Below are 17,601 nucleotides of genomic sequence, written 5' to 3' on the forward strand. Positions count from 1 at the left end.
GGCTGTAACCTTTTATAGCAACAACATGAGCATTTCAAGAAATGTAATTGGAAAAACACTGTATTATATTTCAGTCTCCAAAAGCATGATGGGTTTCTAAAGAGGTAACTGCTAAGAATGACTTACTTTACACAATGAATTCATGAGGCTAGAGGGTACTGGGGATGGGAGGGGGATTCCTATTTGTGACCAGACATTAGCTAGCTTTTAATGTGAGGCAGTAAGATTTCCTTGATAATTAAGATACTTCCACTATGACAGCTATATACACTAGTGCTATCTGAAAAGTATTGTACATCACTGAGAAATTTATGCAGAAAAGAAAGCTGCGTAATTCTTCCTGAACAGAAGTATCCCACAGGGAAACCTTACCTAACTATTTTTATAGAATTACCTCTAGACACATTTCTGAAGTTATAAAAACAAATCCTTTATTTAGAAGATGTTCTGTAAAAATCAGTTTCCATAACAGAAATCAAACATACATGTCACACAAGATATTCTGAAGGCAACAGTTGTTGTGTATTGGCAGCTACCAATGCATAGAAGAAATACAGGCTATGCAAAATGAGTAACTCCATTTATCACTATTGCCTAAGTAGGAAGGAACAGACAGGAAAAAGTACTTTTAAAACAGTGATGCTTTTGTTTTGATGATAAAACCTCACTATCTAGCCCCTGTTCCAGCAACACTCCCAAAATAAAACTGTTCTCTGAAAACCATCTCAACAAAATTAGTGCACTTTAGTCTCCCAGGTACTAATTGGGAACAAAGCAGGGGTATGCAATTATGGAAAAGAAATCCCTTGAGCACTTTTTCATTTCAGTCATACTTCAATGCAAATTTCTATGTTTTGAGAGAGTATCTCAAGAAATAATCTTAGTGTGAGAAACTCTTTAGTTTAAAATCAAAGTTAATTTTCTTAGAAAACAGGTATGCACAGTAATAACACCTCAAAAGCATCTTAGGATTTGACGACGTTAGTAACATTTACGTAATATTTACATCTGCAAGCATTTTTTAAGAAGTCGCATTTGCAGTCCAATTGTGAGACAATTTCAGTAGTGCTGTGCACAGTGTAATAGTACTTCAAAGAGTGTAAGGGCAACGGATTAAAACTCCTTCAGTATCTCATTTTCATATAAAATGTACAAAAGCATGAACAGAGCATGTTCTCATAGTCTCATGTCTTTAAAAAACGGATGCAGCAAAGCATCTTCTGCAGTTATTCTTGTTGCAGGGTTTAAGTCTAGTAGCTTATCAAGTAGGTCATATGCTTCATCAGGAACCTGATCCCATCCTTTCATGTCTGTCACCTTAATTTCTGAAGCACCATCATCTTCCTGACAGCTCTTTAAGTGCTGAATTTCTTTCCTGAGTGTCTCAGGAGCAGATTGTTTGTCTACTTCAACTGGCAAAGCTGAGTTGTCTCCAGATTTGCTGGGCGCGTCACCGTGGGATCTGTTACAGCTGCTATTTGTTCCTCTCAGCTTCTCACAGAGGGTTCGTAAGTTTTGTGCTGGGACAACTTGGGTACAAAGAACTGATTTACCTAAGAGAAAAATAGTTTTTACAGTCAGTGACATTTTATTTTACTTGCTTTATGACTACAACTTTTAAGTTTGTTTCAAGAAATTTCAAGTATTGAAGCATAGCTGACATTAGTTCAAAACCAATTAAAAAAACCCAAATCAGCCATGTTTTACAGTAAGGGCCCCAGAAAGCCAGAAGTAGCTCTGCTTAGAACAGAACTGTGTCTTTACATGAAGTTATGAATTGACAAGTCATCACTCAGTCCACACAGCACCATTTTCCATTTCACCCTCATCTTAACAGAACTGAAAATTAAAAACCCAGTTCAGTTCATTGCTTATATTACTGATTTAAACACCTGTTTGGAGAATTAAAATTGATGCTGTCAGTTATGCTTCCAGGTATCAAATGTTTTAATGTTTGGCTTGCAGGTGAGGAAAATGGCTATATCTATTTTTGTGCTTTTTTTTCTCCCTCCAAACAGGCCCTCTTGCATTTTTATTGTTTTCTTTGTTTGTTTGTTTGTTTCTGGTCCTTCTTGAAGTTGGATAAAAATGCAAGGTTTACATTCTCTAAATATTAAGTCAATACAACTTAAGGCTCCATGGTAAATTTTGCAGGAATAAATATTACTGCAAGAATTCTAAGAAGTAGGAAACATTTAGCTGGCATATTTCACCTCAAGTGGCCCTGACTTAAAGCAGCAAAGTTAGGAAATCCACAGAATGAATTACTCTTCATAAAAAATTATAAAAGATAGGCAAATAAAAACTTTCCTAAAACTCTGTTTGTATGGATAAGTAATGTTATTTTGCATGCAAAAACGGTGTGACTTACCTCCAAAGTGACTCCCAAAGTTAAAAGTTTGTTTAAAATAAAAACAAGTCACAACTAGATCGTAAATCATTGTACTAAACAGCAGACCAGGCATACATTTTCCCCTCCTCCCCATAATTAAGGTTTGCATACCAAAAGTTTTAGCAGCCTGAATGGTTTCTCGAGATCCACGAACTGTCATGATTTGTGCCAAAGCAGTTAAATCATCGCTTGCTTTGTAAAATGGATACCGTCCACTGAGCAGAGAAAGGAATACAATTCCTGCAGACCACATGTCAATTGCTGTAATAGAAAGCAAGCTTAGCAACAAGTAAGCAAGTAAAACAAGTAAAATTTCATCAAAAGCAAAATCCCAAATTCTTCAAAAAGAAATTATGACCAGAAGTGTTGTTATCAGAGAAAGTAATGTTCTGAATTACTTACAGACTGTGGTCTCAATGATAACACTTCAACAAGCAGTGTAAATTGGTATACTTGTAAATAAAATCAGATGCCTTCTTTTATAGAGAATGTTTGTCTATAGAATTTCTCACATTAATAATTTCATTAATGTGCTTAAAAAAATGTAGTGAGACAACATTTGAAGTTATTCTGATCTGAGCTATTCTGTGGGAGCTGAGAGAGGGAAAAAATGGCTAGTTTGATACTTCAGTAAGTTTGCTTAGATTGAGAAAACTTTATATAAAAGTTCATGAATACAAAACAATTCAGAATTGAATGTAAGTCTTACTTTTCTGGGACTGAGGTTGCCAGTTAGGCTTACTAAAAGGTTTGTCTTACTACAAACTTGGTTGTTCTCTAATATGAAACCACTTGACAAGATTGTTTAAGAACTGTAAGAGTTATTCATCACTTTCATTGTGTTATGAAGAGCACAGGGAGCTCTCTGAGGGAAGAAGCCAAAGCATGATTGAAACTTTTATACTGAAAGTTATGAGAATACCTGTCTGCAGTAATTTTTTGGCTAAGTTGCACATTTTGAGAGATGGCAAGGAAAGTGAAGGAGAGAGTCTGAAGAAGTCTCAAATTCTAAAGAGAAAAATTAAGTTGGGAAATAAAGCTCCAGTCATCCTGCATATCTTCCAAAAATAGGCAGTAAAATATGCAGTAATTAAGTCTGACATTTTAGCTAGAAACGGCAAAGAGCTCTGAAACTTCTAAGTTGATCTACAAACACAGGTTTTAAGTCTTTTATAAAAATCAAAATCCAAGTTATTTATGGGTACAATAATTCAGTGTGCAAAAATTTTGCATCTTATCTTCAATTAAAAAGTTTTAGTGGTACTGTATTGATCTTGATCATATTACCTGCTTACGGTGTTATGCATCACCCTTAGTATGTGGTTGGGAAAGACAGTCATCAAGGTGAAGACTTTTAAAGATATTTATTTAGCTCTTCCTGATATTGTCAGACAATTATATAGTGAAATTACTACTAAGTCCTACAGTTCTGATAGGGTAGGCATCTTAAGCAGACTGCGAGATCTTGTGCAATGACATCAAAATCATGATTCCTCTCTGTGTATTTGCCTAGTGTTTAGTATCTAACTAGTGAGGGATACCATCTTAAAGGGAAACAAATCAAGTTAAAAAATGTAACTGGATCTGCTTAGGGCCAAGTTGTAGGTTTGGGTTGTATTCTCTGTGTTTTAAACCTGGCTCACTTATTTAAGGTAGTCTGGATAGCCAGCTGGATCCAGCTGATAACTTGGTCTTGGCAGAAAGACCAAAACTAGTAGCAAGATTGGCAGGAGTACAAGGAGGTGACTACAGCAGTCCCAGATGTTACTGGGTAAGAAGATTTGTTAGCTCAAGGATAGCATTATCTCATGAATATTAGTATTAGTCTACCCAGTTCTAATTAAGAACTTCGTTGACATATTACAGAAGCTTTGCAGCACTGACTCAATACCTTTAGGGCCACACCCGAGGGTTTCCAGATTTACCCATATTTTCTGTAATCCTGCCCTCCGTTACCCTAGAGAACAGAAAACTGTCTGAAAGCACACTTAAGACAACCTTCTGTCCAAAATTTCTTAAGTATGTCTTCTTTCTGCATAAATTCTGTCTAGACAGATTCAGGGATTGTCTAAACTTGTCCTGGATTTCTGGATGTTTCCCTGCTCATAAAGCTGGCTGTTACAGCACAGGCACAGTGACTCCAAGTAGGCTGCCATACCTCTTGAAATCCCAGCCATGCCCACAGCACAGATCCTGTCTCAAATAGCATTAAGCTATCAACGGATATGCTGATCAAACATACTGTAAGGCTACTCTGTGTGTGTATAAGCACTTTCAAATGCTGTAAATTGACTATTTTCTTCAAAGTGCTCAGCGAAAAAGATGGCTATAAACTTATTTTAAATACAAATTTTGAGAACGTTTGTTTCTATCCTTCATTTTCATAATCAAAGACCTCTGGTCATACATGACATGTTTAACTTTATATCACTCCTCCAATTCTCCATGTATGCAGAGTTTCTCCCAGTCTACTTGCATCAGCTAATGCATTAACCAATTAACCATTAGCTCCAATATTTACCAGACTACTGAAACGTGTAGGTTTTAGCCCTGAAAAATTAAAAATCTCAGTGAGAAAAAATCATGAAATTTACAGATTACCTATTTAAAGTATAAGTAAAGAGGAAAAAAAATCGAGTGAAAAGTACTGATTAACTAACACTTCATAAAAAACATAAAAATTGCTCTCATACAATTCATTATGCCTGTGACAGCAAAATACATGTGGCAAACAGTCTAGAAAAGTCTAAGGCATATCCCTCTAAGATTTATTTAAGATTTTTCTTGAATAAATAAGGCAACAAGCCAAGAAACTTGATAAAACTTACAACTTTGTTTTCTTTTAAAACATATGCTATTGAACTCCTGCATATGGCAGTACCCCTCAGAGGGATAAAGACATTCAAGTTTCAAACACGGGAAAATATTCCTAGTTCCTTCTTATTCTGAGTAATGAACTTTAAATTAAAAATTGGGAAATGGTTGATAAATGTTAAAGGGATAATAAAGTGAATTTCATGTGTAAAAAGCCTCCTATACAAAAGATAATGTCAACGCATAAATGACAGGTTTGAAAAAAAGAAAGACATTTAGTTTTTGTGTGTTGTGTAGTACCTGTTGTCTGAGTGGGGCACTTTGTCAGTACTTCTGGTGCTCTGAATCCAGGTGTTCCTGCTCTGGGAGCAACTTGTTGACACCTTGTTGTAAGAGACAAATATGTTTAGAATATATATATTCAGAAATAAATAAGTTCTAATTATAATGATGTTTAATATTTGTAGAATATACTTTTGTCAGATGTGTAAATCTGCATTATTCAGTTTTTGCAGTTATTCTTGTTGCAGGGTTTAAGTCTAGTAGCTTATCAAGTAGGTCATATGCTTCATCAGGAACCTAATCCCATCCTTTTATGTCTGTTGCCTTATTTTCTGAAGCACCATCATCTTCTTGATAGCTCTTTAAGTGTTTAATTCCTTTTCTGAGTGTTTCAGGAGAACACTGTTTGTCTTCTTAACTGACAAAGCTGAGTTGTCTCCAGATTTGCGGGGCACATCACCCTGGGCTCTGTTACAGCTTCTATATAGTTCTAATTATAATGATGTTTTATATTTTTAGAATATACTTTTGTGAGATGTGTAAATGTCTTATTCAGTTTTTAGGTCTGAAGCATCTTATAATTATCTAGTGTATAATTAGTAGCTCATATGAAATAACCTTATTATAATTACCAATTATATTATTGGTCTTGTTATAATATGTAGAAGGAATATTTACTGCATACTTCAGTCACAATATTTTCAGTTTCATTCAATGATAACAAGCATTTTCACAGGGAACTTTCAAGTTTCTTGGGTGTGGATGTTATGGCTTTTTATTTATCTAGAGCAAACTAGGGTTCATATTTCTGAGCGTTGAAAAGAATTTACTTCTTGTTAAATTAACTAAAAGGTGTGAGATCGTTATTAAAACTCTTTCTTGTATAGAAGGTCTAAAGTACCTTCCTTCTACAGGCCAGCTTTTTTGTGAGTCTAGCAAATTCCTCATGTTTAATTTCTGAACTGACTTTGATACCATTATATTTTGACAGTCAGGGAAGAGAGGTACCACACAGTTTCATGACTATGCCTAGCAAGCAGATTTCTCTGCACAAATTTCTGTCCCCTAAATGAACTACAGAGGAATAGATCTGAACTGAGTTATTTAGATTCTCTGGCGTGTTCACTATTAAAACATTTCAAATTAAGATATACAGCACTGTCATCTTTCCTTTTTATTCTATGTTTCATGATTTCCAGAATGCAAACAGCTTGAGGAATGTATTTAACCTTAAGTTCTCAGAAAGCAAGAGTCCAATCACTGAATTTCAATGCAGTTGGCATAATTTAGGCCCATTAGATAACTGCTCAATGAGAGATTGTTGTCTAAGTGTTGTAACTAACTCAGGTTATTTTCTACAACCCATGTAGGCAGATAATTAAATACAACAGCAACAGAAAATCATTAACAGTGAATCTCTTGCTGCAGATAGCAGTGAACTAATTACTCCACAAATTCCATGAACTGTTCTTTTTGAAGAGTATGCCTAGTGTCGTAAGGGCTGCATAAATGCTGTCTTTCAGCTACTAAAACAGCTGTCCAGTAAATCCAAGCTTTTTGACCTTGTTTGACAGCATAGTAAGCAATTTTACAGCATTGTTGAAGCAAATTACCTTGAAAGGCAAACACTGCAAACTCTGTCTGTTGCGTAACAGTCACAGGTCAGGTTTGATGGACAACCACTGGCAGCTTTCCTGCTCACTGCTTTGGTAGAAATAATCTTCTTCTTTGTTACTAACTTTCTAGATGAAACATCTATCATCTTTGATTGTTTAATGAGCTGCAAAACAGATATTTTTTTAAGAAGGTGAAATATTTAAGAAGCTTCCCTCTATGTACAGATACCTATCTCAAAACTACTGAAAAGACTCTCATCAGCAAGGAGCTTCAATTTTAAAACAGAAGATAGCAAATCTTTCTACCAAATCATAACATCTATAAATGTACTTCATTTTTCAGTGGTTACAAAAATTAATATTCAATAGATATTTTGAAACTTCAAGTTTTTTTCTCAAGTTAGCATAATTTTTCAAGCATTCTTTTGATTCAACATTAGTTAAAAAAAAAAAAAAAAAGCGTATGAAATAGCTAATGCCACAACATAGTACTAGTTTTAATTCTACAATAAGATAATCATTGTTACACAAGCCTTCTATTTTAGTTGGGGTTTTTCTCCATGTCACATTAATTTCTAACAACAAAATGAAAACATTTATTACATACTTGTTTTCTCTACAGCTTCAGTTGCAAAATAACAAGCTAAGGTTTCACAAACTAAAGATACGTTGGCGGAAAGGTACGTGTGTAGGAAAGATACCAACTAGCATACAGAGAAGATGAGCTGGGGAGATGTACATAAAACCTCTTCAGGAGTTTCAAAAGGGACTGAAACAAATGAAAAACTCTTCAAGCCTTTCAGTGAAGTCACACTTAATAATCTGTATTCTTAATTGTCAGCTGAGAACTTTAGTTTCACAGGGCTCTGCCCAATCTTATAGAACTGGTTCTGTAATTTCTCAAAGACGTAACAAATTCCTCTTACTGATGAGTCATGTTTCTTACTTTTGTATTTGAGTTCTCCTGGTATGTGGAACAATAGATGTTGAAATTCCTCTCTCCAAAGACAGACCGTTGGGCAGAATGGTGCACAGAATCCTCCTACAACATCAACAAAGAATACAGTAAGGATCTTATCCAGTGGGTCAGCTGGATACTGGGAGTTCAAGAACTGTGTTAAGTGACATAAAACTGAAACATCTACGCGGTAAGTCATTTTCAGGCATCAGTTCACTGTGTAGAAAACAACACCTAGACAGAACACCAAACATGCTCACAGAGTTAATCACACCTCATGTGCCCCAAGATGATTTGAAATGCCATCTGTTTTGCATTTGTTACATATATGCAAGTAAGCATACGCAAATAATTATTGGTTTGGGGAGGAGTTTCACAGCATGTGGGATTTAAAATAAAATAAAAAAAGATTTAGGGTTGTCTAGAGTAACTCATGCTAGAGTTTTATGCAGCTTTCAATGCTGAATTATATCTAACAGATACTGAATGACGCCAATAGCATTACATAAAACTAGCTACTCCAATGTGAAAATTGGTTCTGTGCATCAAATCCTGCAAGATCAGCACAGCTTTTGTTCAGGTATTACATCTCCCCCTGTTGGATGAAAAAAATACATTAAACATGCAAAAATATTAATGAAAGCAACTGATAACCTTTCCTCCTTTTCCTTGTTTAATCTGTATTTTTGAGTGTGAACTGGAGTGTGAGCTTTTATCAGATGCTCTTGACGCTAACTGTTGAGCAATCTGTTTAGGTGCTGTGACAGCGACGGAAACCCCATTTCCCAAAGCTATGCTGGGATTGCTTTGTGAGTAACTTCCCTGCTGGCCTTCAGAATGGGCAGTTTTGAGAAGTTCAATTTTTGTATCAGGAGTTCCTTGTGCCAAGCCAAAATCTACCAAGGCATACCTAAAAGAAACAAAGTTAGAATCAAGAGTCAAAAAGTATCAACCAGTTTTATCAACAACTCATTACTTGTTTATTCAGTTTACTCCTCATGTTGCTTATGTGCTGCCACCAGCAACACAGTTCTATTTTTTCTGCTCTGTTTGTCCTACCTGTCTATCCCTATTTGTCCCCTCATTTTTACACTATGCCTATTTCTCTTACTTTGCTGTTTCTTGACTTGTAAGCTTTTGAAGTGTATACTTTCACCACTGACATTTTGAAAGCTATTCCCAGTAATCTCTTTCTGGGGTTCTCATTCCTACAGTTCTGAATTACCTCAACAAGCAGCCAAGTAAAAGTGAATTGACCTGTCATGGACAGAGGCACAATGCAGCAGTGAAGACAGCTGGAATAATAACAATGCTGAGAGTTTTGCCAAACCTCAAGCAATGCTACTGTAAATCGCTTATCTTTAATCAGGTTTTTTCCCCAGCAAACCTTCACTAATTGCACCCAACTCACTAATCACCACAGAACTGCTAGCAATGAAACAGTATCTTACTCAGTCTATTCCAAAAAAAAAAGCAGCACGTGACTTTTTAGTCTTCAGATACCAAATGCATTAGTTATAAAAATTCATGAGTAGAAAGTTACAAATACCAGCCTATGCTTAACAAGTACCTATTAGCTTTTTTTCAGACCATTACTGATTTTATTCTCATTTTTATTAAAAAATGTTATATCTGTACTCAACAGTAAATTTTCACTTTTTCAGGTACTTGACACTCTGTAAGGCAGATACTAAATTAAATGCTAAAAAAAATCTTTCCATTCCCAAATCCCTAAACACAGAAATAAAAGTTTTACAAATAAAAAGTCTTTTTTAGCTTTATTACTTAAGCACATGTTAGGCAGCTGGAAGGAAGAAAACCAAAAGCCTCATTTAATCTGTTCTGCCAAGACACACAGCCCCAGACGAGATCACAATATGGACATCTGGACAGACTTACTGCTTCAGCCTCCTGTTGTAGAGAAAGTTACTGGGTTTGACGTCACGATGAACAATACCAAAGTGATGAATGCGCCTCAATGCTTTAAACAGATTAAACATATATTCTTTCACTTCTTCAAAGGAAAGAGAATTCAGAATGTCCTGAAAGATCATTTGGATACTATTATTATGCAACTACTTTCAATTAAGAAGCTTTATTACACATAAGAAGTCTGGGACTCACCAAGAAGGATTCATGTTCCAGATATGGCATAACAATAACCACGTGATCATTTTTCCTAAAGCAATACTTAACTCCCATAACGTTATCTTGTCCCCTAAAAAAGAGAAGTAACGTCACTGAACAAAGACCAGAAGATGAATTTTGATTTTCTTTTATTTCCTGTAAACTTCAGTCTGTCTTTCTTTTAATATCTAATTTATACCTTGGCAACAGTCTTATTAGCAGTAATTATGTTGTTCTTGTGTTTTTCTTATGTTCCTTTTGAGTCCTGAAGTTTGAGATGAGGGCTCTACAGATCTGGGGGCCACAGTTCGTAGTTACCGCTGCAATTAAATGTAGGAGTTCACGACACTGGCTACTCTAAAAACACTGGCTACTCTAAAAAGGTGCTATTGAGCACACTGGTGACTAGAATTCATTTCTAAAACTTTAATTTCTTATTAAGAGATTATTTTTTCCAAGCAGCTGTTCCCACTATATACATTATGGAACTTCTGAGATAAAAAATGTAGCATGGTCTGCAAACTAAGACCAGCAAAAAAGACATTCATTAAGAAAAGAATCCATTTCTTATTTGCTCCTGCTATAAGTCTCAAACATTTCTGAGATTAAAAAAAGAAAATCTGAGTGAAGCGCCAAAACTTTTCAAACATAAATGCAGAGCAGCAAGAAAACATTCAGCAGTTTAATCATAACAATCATAATTTTTTTTTTAGTACCCTGCTACTGTGAGGCACTGAAGTTCAGCAGCAATTCGCAGAGGGTGACTGGTTGGAATCAAGTGCTTCAGAGCCATTTTTTCTTCACATCCTGTTTGTAGTTGTGCTGTGGCCAAGTAAACAGAACTAAAAGTACCTGTAAAAAAGGGAGAAAAACACTGTCTTCAGCATCAGATTTTTACAGAAATGATCTAAATGTTCACAGTCTTACAGCGCATCTGACGCTACGTCAAAAGCACATTTTGGAAGAGAAAATAGGCAGTTTCTTTTTTCTACTACTGAATTCAGTGATCTTGTATACAATTTTTTTAATGTCAGTAAAAATGCAAATGTTACACTGTCTAACTTGCCTGGGACATAGAGCTCTTTGAATGTAAATTTTCCTATCTTTGATTTGCTTTCTTGTTTAGGTAGCTCTCTTTCATCTGACATCCAACTCTTCTTTCTCTGCAATGTAAGTCAGCTATCTAATGCTAATCTGGATAGCACTGCTTTTGCTATTCAAGGAACTTCTGAAATCATTACATTTTCCTTAATTCTGTTATCTTATTTATAAAGTAAGAGGAATCTCTACCTTATAAAGGTATAGCTTTTCTATTTGTTGGCCCCCAGCATTACCACAGAGACAGAACACTATAGACTCCTTTGAGAAAGAGAGTATTCACACTGTACAATAATCTTACAGCTTTAGGTTTTATTATTACAGTTTTATCTGTTACAGTTTTAAAGATATCTTAAAATATCCCTGGGAAGGTTAATTTATCCTAATGATCTGAGACACCTGAACATACAAGTCAAAGCATTTTTCCCTATGAACAAGCAGTTCAAATTTACTTTTGATTATATTTTAACTACTGTGTTTATGTCACATTAAATTTAACAGTCTGTAAGCATATACGTACATCAAAATGCCAGCAAAATCTCTAAATACTTCTTGCAGTTGTAAAAAAATCTAGTGCCCCATAAATCGAGTAGAATTGCTCATAGCAACATGGGTTACTAAGTTGACCTAAGACCTTCTTTTTGGTGGTGAGAACTGCTAAAACAAAACAGACTCCTGAATGGAATCCTAAGTTGAAGCTTGTCTTGTCTTTATTCCACAGAACTGCTAGTGGTATTTTTGGCTTTCAAGAGCATTGTTTGCTCCCAGGAGAGAAATTGAAGTACTATTCATAACTGGAGATTTAGCTTAACTATTCTATCTTATTTATGACAAACAGAACTGCACGTTTTCTAGAAATTCTGGATCACTGTGCAGAATGGAGCTTTTTACCTTCTTTGACAGACAAACTTTAAGCCCCCTGGTTTGCCATCACAGTTACTCCATTGCAAAACAGCTACAAAGCTACCCTGCTTCTCATACACATCTTTGCTTTTAAGTGTGGAGTGCCATTCCTAGGTAAAGTTTCAAAAAGTGCTGAAGTCCCAGACTCAGAAGTCACTAGGAATCTACTTATAGTCATACCTACCTTCTACAATAGTATCCACTGAACATCAGGAGTACCTAAGTGTTCCAAAATTTGATCCTGTATATCCTAAAAACAAAACCCAGCAACAACAACAAAGAAACTAAAGTAGCTATAATATTCTAGCTTCCTCCTCCACTTCTGCCCACATAGTTTCAGCAGAAACAAAGCCAGTAGTTAAATATGTCAAAACATAAATGCACATAAATAGATTTTCCATGTAAAAAAAAAAAACCTGAGTACTGTATACACTGAAAAGTAAATCAAAAGGCATCTGTCTTAAATTGCATGTATTGGCATTTTAGATTTATACTTGCTAAGTTATACATACTAGAAGAGATGTAAGTTTAAGCAAGCTACAATAAAACATTTACCTTCTCCAATTTTTTCCTTAATTTTGAACACATTTACAAGCTGTGGCACTGCTTCATAAAGTTTTTCAATATCTTTTTTTATTCCTGCTGTGGAAAGAATGGGAAAAATCAGTTGAGAATTTTATTGCTCAATTCAGTATCTGGTCTGTAATTCAGATCATAAATCATACATCAATTTCTAGTACTGTAACTTGACAAACTGCAGGAAAAACAGACAAGGGGTACCTATCCTTGCATTACTGTCCGCCTAATTGATCATCTTCTTCACATTCCCTTCCATCCTGCAGCATTTAAAAAAATTTTACCTACCTGCCACATAGAAATTTCTGAGAGAGGAAAAGCTGATTTTGTAAAACTTCACATTATAGCTCATTGATTAATGTTTCCTGAGACATGCAATGTCAAAGTCACAAAAGACAAAACTATAATAACGAAGGGGCACATCCATGAGATACAAACCAAGAATCAAAAATGTAGGAAAATTATTATTATTTAAAATCACCAATACAATCTCTTAAACTGTTACAATAGTAAATACCAAAAAGCATATTTGCTTTGCATTTAAATTATTGTACTTTGTGCTGCAATCACTAGATGGCAGGACAAGGATGTTGTACTGCATTCCTTCCAAAAGTTAGCTTTCCATTCAGTTCCTGAATGCTTCTATTTTAATTGTTCTCTATTTCTCTTGAAGCTGAGTATGAAGCAGGGTTAAAGAACATTTGATTATGCAGAAGTATGAAAAAAATGCTATTAGGAAGCTACATCAAATGGAAAAAAAACAAAAGTTTATCATTTTCATCCTAAAAATGAATAATAAATTCAATTTAATATAAATATAAATTTTATTGTATACATTAAAGTGTACCATGTTTTACCTGAACAACAAGTTGTAAGTAATGAGAGTTACTTTTAAAACATCACCAATATGCTTGTAATAAAGCATGCATTGGTAAAACATGGGCCTTACTGCTCAAGATGGGAATGTTGTTAGTTCTGAAATATCCTAGACAGACCTTCATGCCTAAAGGCTGTGTGCCAAAGGACAGGCATAGAAAATGGTTCGAAATGCTGATATGGATCTTAACAGCTCTGTCAGAACTGCCTTGTTTAGAACTGGATTGCTATGCAACCTGCTCCAAATAAAGCAACCTACAGTTTTGTTCCAGCACTCATATCTGAGCTTGACTTCTGAAAAGAGGAGCTTAAGCTTCAGTTCTTACTGATTACACCGAATTTGCACTGGAACTGCTCCAGTAAAATTCTTTGGTTGGAAAAAAGGACTTAACCTCGGCAAAATGCAAATGTCTCCAATAAGGACTTGAAACCCACATCGTTTAAGTCTTCAGAAACTAGCAGATCAGATTTTAAGCAGACTTTAACTTGTCACCAGACCAATGGCCTTATGGTAGACAGTAACAATAATGAAAAGCTCTTGCAACTGCTGCAATACAATCTGCCAGCTACTTGGTTTTGTGCAACTGAGTTGAAAGAGCTGAACATTATCAGAGCTCTAATAGCTGAGTGATCCTAGGCCAGAGGAGTACATATCCCAGACACCAAGAAAATTTAGCAACTCAACATAGCTTCACATGTGAAAGATCCCAAAAGCAAACAAACATTGAGTGTCCTTGTTGAAAGCAGCATAAACATCATATGTTCTCTTCCAGGAGTCTGAATCCCCAGCTGGGCATAGCGCTTGCCCCATTGTTGGCAAAACACAATTTAAAAATGCAGCCATTCTTTGCAATGTTTTCTGTGAGATCTTAAAGCAATTAATTTATTTCCCAGAATGAAAAGCATTTGCTAAGTGAGACATTAAATGCTATTCAGCATTGCTCTAATTCTGGACACGGATGTGCAGCAAAATGACAGAGGACTATTTCTAGGAAAATCAGTAGCCATTATATATAAACCGTCTGACCACCAGCAATTACTGAGCAAGGATGGTGCCTGAGTATAGAACGCCCAGATTTAAGTAAAGTCGTAAACAGACAAAATAAAAACAGCAATAAAACCACTATCAGAGCACGTGTCTGTAGTTTAGCTTCTCTTGCATGAGAAAGAACAGTGTGTTTGTGCACACCGACACATCTGCAGATATTTAAGGCCAAGGCTGGTGATTATATTTTAAAAGGCAAAATATTATTGTTGAGACATTGTCTGGTAAGAGAATTTTATTCTGAAGAAGACCCTTTTGGAATTCTATTATCCCTTAAGATAATAAATTCTGTAATAAATAAATGGGATAAAGGAATGGTGACAAACTACTGCTGAACTTTTGTAGCCACATGGAAAGCAGGAATTCGCTTAATGTCAACAGCAATTTCAAATGTTCTCATTTCATTAATTCTTTATACAATATGATAGTTGATGTTAAAGCTTTCTGAAGTGATGAAGAAGCACATCAACACCAAAATGTATTGTTAGCAGTCCCTGTTCAAGCACGTACCTGAAAGCTTACTGTTCTGTGCAAGTTTTCTGCTTGTGTCTTCAGCCTGATGAGGGTGCTGCTCATCACAGTGAGACTTGGACTCTGTCTCCATTACAAAACTAAAGAAAAAAAAAACAAGACCTTGAAAACCACTTCTGGACACTTGAGGGAGCAAACATATCTGATAATACACTCCACTGCCCCGCACTCAGAGTGTGAGGAATTCCTCTGTGCTGCCTAAAATTGCAAGGCATCTACCATCCCAGAGAAAATCAAACCAGTAAACTCACTTGATCTCCAGTAAAAGATAAGAAGGGGAAAGAGAAAGAAGAAAGCAGGATAAGTTTAGAGACAAATGATTTTCTTCTAACTGGAGTGTTTTCTCATTCATGTTAAAGCTATATCTTTTTCCTGAAGTTTGCTTTGAAAAGTGGGGAACTGGTCCACAAGAAATTAGCTACACTGTACACTGCAGCACCTCTACAAAGACAGAAAACGTGAAAACACATGAGAAAATCATCTCAATATGTGAGATTTCTCCCTCTTCTAGAGAACATAACCCAAAAGCATGATTATTTGTTCTAATATCTCATAAAAGTAATAGAACATATTTATTTTGAAATGCTTCTTCCCAAATCTTGTAAGAAAAGGTGTAAATTACTGTACTAATGTACAATTAAAGAAAAGATAATCCTATTTCATGAAGAAAAGAGAAGCAGAGCACCAGCGAAGGACGAACAGTGACAAGGGAGCTCAGCAGCACCTCTCACAGTGGCACCATTTTCTTCTCGAGGATCTTCCTTGCTCGTACCTTTGCCGAGCCCACAAAGTTCTGCCTGAACTTTTCTATGAGAGGGGAACGTATTTTGAAAAACTTCAGATGAAAGGATTCATCTATTCCAGCGAGTTGGAATACGCTTTGTCCCCTGAGAATCCTGGCTACCTTTATTCTGTCATTCTCAGGCAGCAGAATGGGGACAGGCGACAGCCTCTTTCTGTGAGGGAACTTTGCTGGAGAATGCAACTTGGCGACTCACGGAGTGAGGCAGCACTCTGCAGCCTTTCACAGGTAGGCACTGCCCTGCTAGTGCTGAGCAGGCAGACCAGCCTGTTCCAAATCTGCAATGGCACGGCCTCATTAACAGAGCAAGGAGTGCCCTGAACACGGCCTCATTAGCAGAGCAAGGACAGCCCATCAGCACACGGCAGCACTTGCTGTAACCAGCATGCCGAAATGCAACCCCAGCTCCAGCTTCTGCCAGAGCAAGGCTGGCATTTTCAGAAAGCTGGAAGCAAAGCTGCTCAGCCTGCAAGACCTCGGGAACACGGGCAGGGCAGAGGGGGCTCAGTAACTCAGGGTGCCCCTTCCATTGCTTTGTGTTAAACAGGTGCTGATGGCTGCAGAACTGAATGCCAGGAACACCTGAATATACTTTGAAACAGTTTACAGACTTGGAAGTGGGCCTCGTGGTCATAAAATGGAACCTAATGGAGTTTCATCAAGTCAGGCATCTAGTTTTTACGTTACAAAACATTCAAAAGGGATCATCTGAGAGAAAAAAGAGGAAGACGGAGATGATGCAAAGTTTCAGCTCAATTCACCCTCAGGTGTTCCGGCTCCCATCACAGAAAAAAAGTTCTGCACGGCCTGGAAATGAGCGAGGTGCAGCGGTGGCGGCCCACACGGCTCACACAGCTCCAGGGCCCTTCGGCTCAGGTCCCGAGCGCTCAGCGGCCGTCCTCGGCTGCAGCATCGCCAACTGCCACAGAACCACCGGCGGCACCGCGACTCGAGCAGCACCAACAGCGCACGAGGAGCCGCACACGCAGGACTCGAGCTAGGTAACGCCGCTACTCGCAGACAAAGGGCACGCGTGTGGAACGTGTCACAGCGGGTGCGCCTGCAGCGAGGCTCCCGTCAGACGCGCCGTGCCGCGGGCATCGATAGCGGCGGGCCGGAGCTTCGAGGCATGCGCCGTGCGGGAAACGGGGCCGGACCCCGCGGGCTGCTCCCGCGTCGGGCGCGGAGAAGCGGGGCCGCCCGGCCCACGTCCCGCAGCCCGCCCGCCCTGCCCTGACGGGATCACACGCGGGCATCGGCCCGGCGCGGAGCGGGGCCTCCCCGGGGACGGGCTGCAGGGGAAGCGCCAAGGGAGCGCAGCGGAGGCGGGGGACGAGCAAGCCGCGTCCATGCCTAACGAGAGGCTGCGGGGCCGGCCGCGGTGCAGCGAGGAGTGGGGGCGCGAGGGGGCTCGGGGACACGCGGGGACTCACTCACGCGGCCGCCGCGACGCGCCGGAGTTTTGCCCGCTGCCGCCTTTTGCCGACCGCCCCTCCGCGACCAATCCCGGCTCTCGGCGGAAGCCACGGCCGCGGCCAATGGGACGGCGGGCCGCGGGGAGGCGCGCTGCTATTGGTCGGC

At 38.0% G+C, this 17,601-nt stretch overlaps 1 protein-coding gene across 4 annotated transcripts; it reads right to left on the reverse strand.

Moving 5' to 3' along the window:
* Positions 1-411: 411 nt before the first annotated feature.
* Positions 412-17,601, reverse strand: CDC7 (cell division cycle 7). Of its 4 annotated transcripts, none has more exons than XM_031614736.2 (12): positions 17,458-17,601; positions 15,198-15,298; positions 12,746-12,832; positions 10,906-11,041; positions 10,187-10,280; positions 9,962-10,104; positions 8,717-8,972; positions 8,051-8,146; positions 7,102-7,268; positions 5,507-5,589; positions 2,504-2,653; positions 412-1,553 (listed from the first exon to the last, which is right to left on the reverse strand). In XM_031614736.2, exons 2-12 carry the CDS (start codon positions 15,289-15,291, stop codon positions 1,177-1,179), a joined length of 1,683 nt encoding a protein of 560 aa, XP_031470596.1. In that variant the 5' UTR covers positions 15,292-15,298; positions 17,458-17,601; the 3' UTR covers positions 412-1,176. The 4 variants fall into 4 exon arrangements, with proteins under 4 accessions (XP_031470596.1, XP_031470597.1, XP_090002503.1 ...); XM_031614737.2 differs by having other exon boundaries at positions 17,454-17,601; XM_090146377.1 differs by having other exon boundaries at positions 12,746-12,829; positions 17,454-17,524.

Source organism: Phasianus colchicus, chromosome 9 (assembly GCF_987193195.1).
Source record: "Phasianus colchicus chromosome 9, bPhaCol1.hap1.1, whole genome shotgun sequence".
NCBI classification, from domain to species: Eukaryota; Metazoa; Chordata; class Aves; order Galliformes; family Phasianidae; genus Phasianus; species Phasianus colchicus.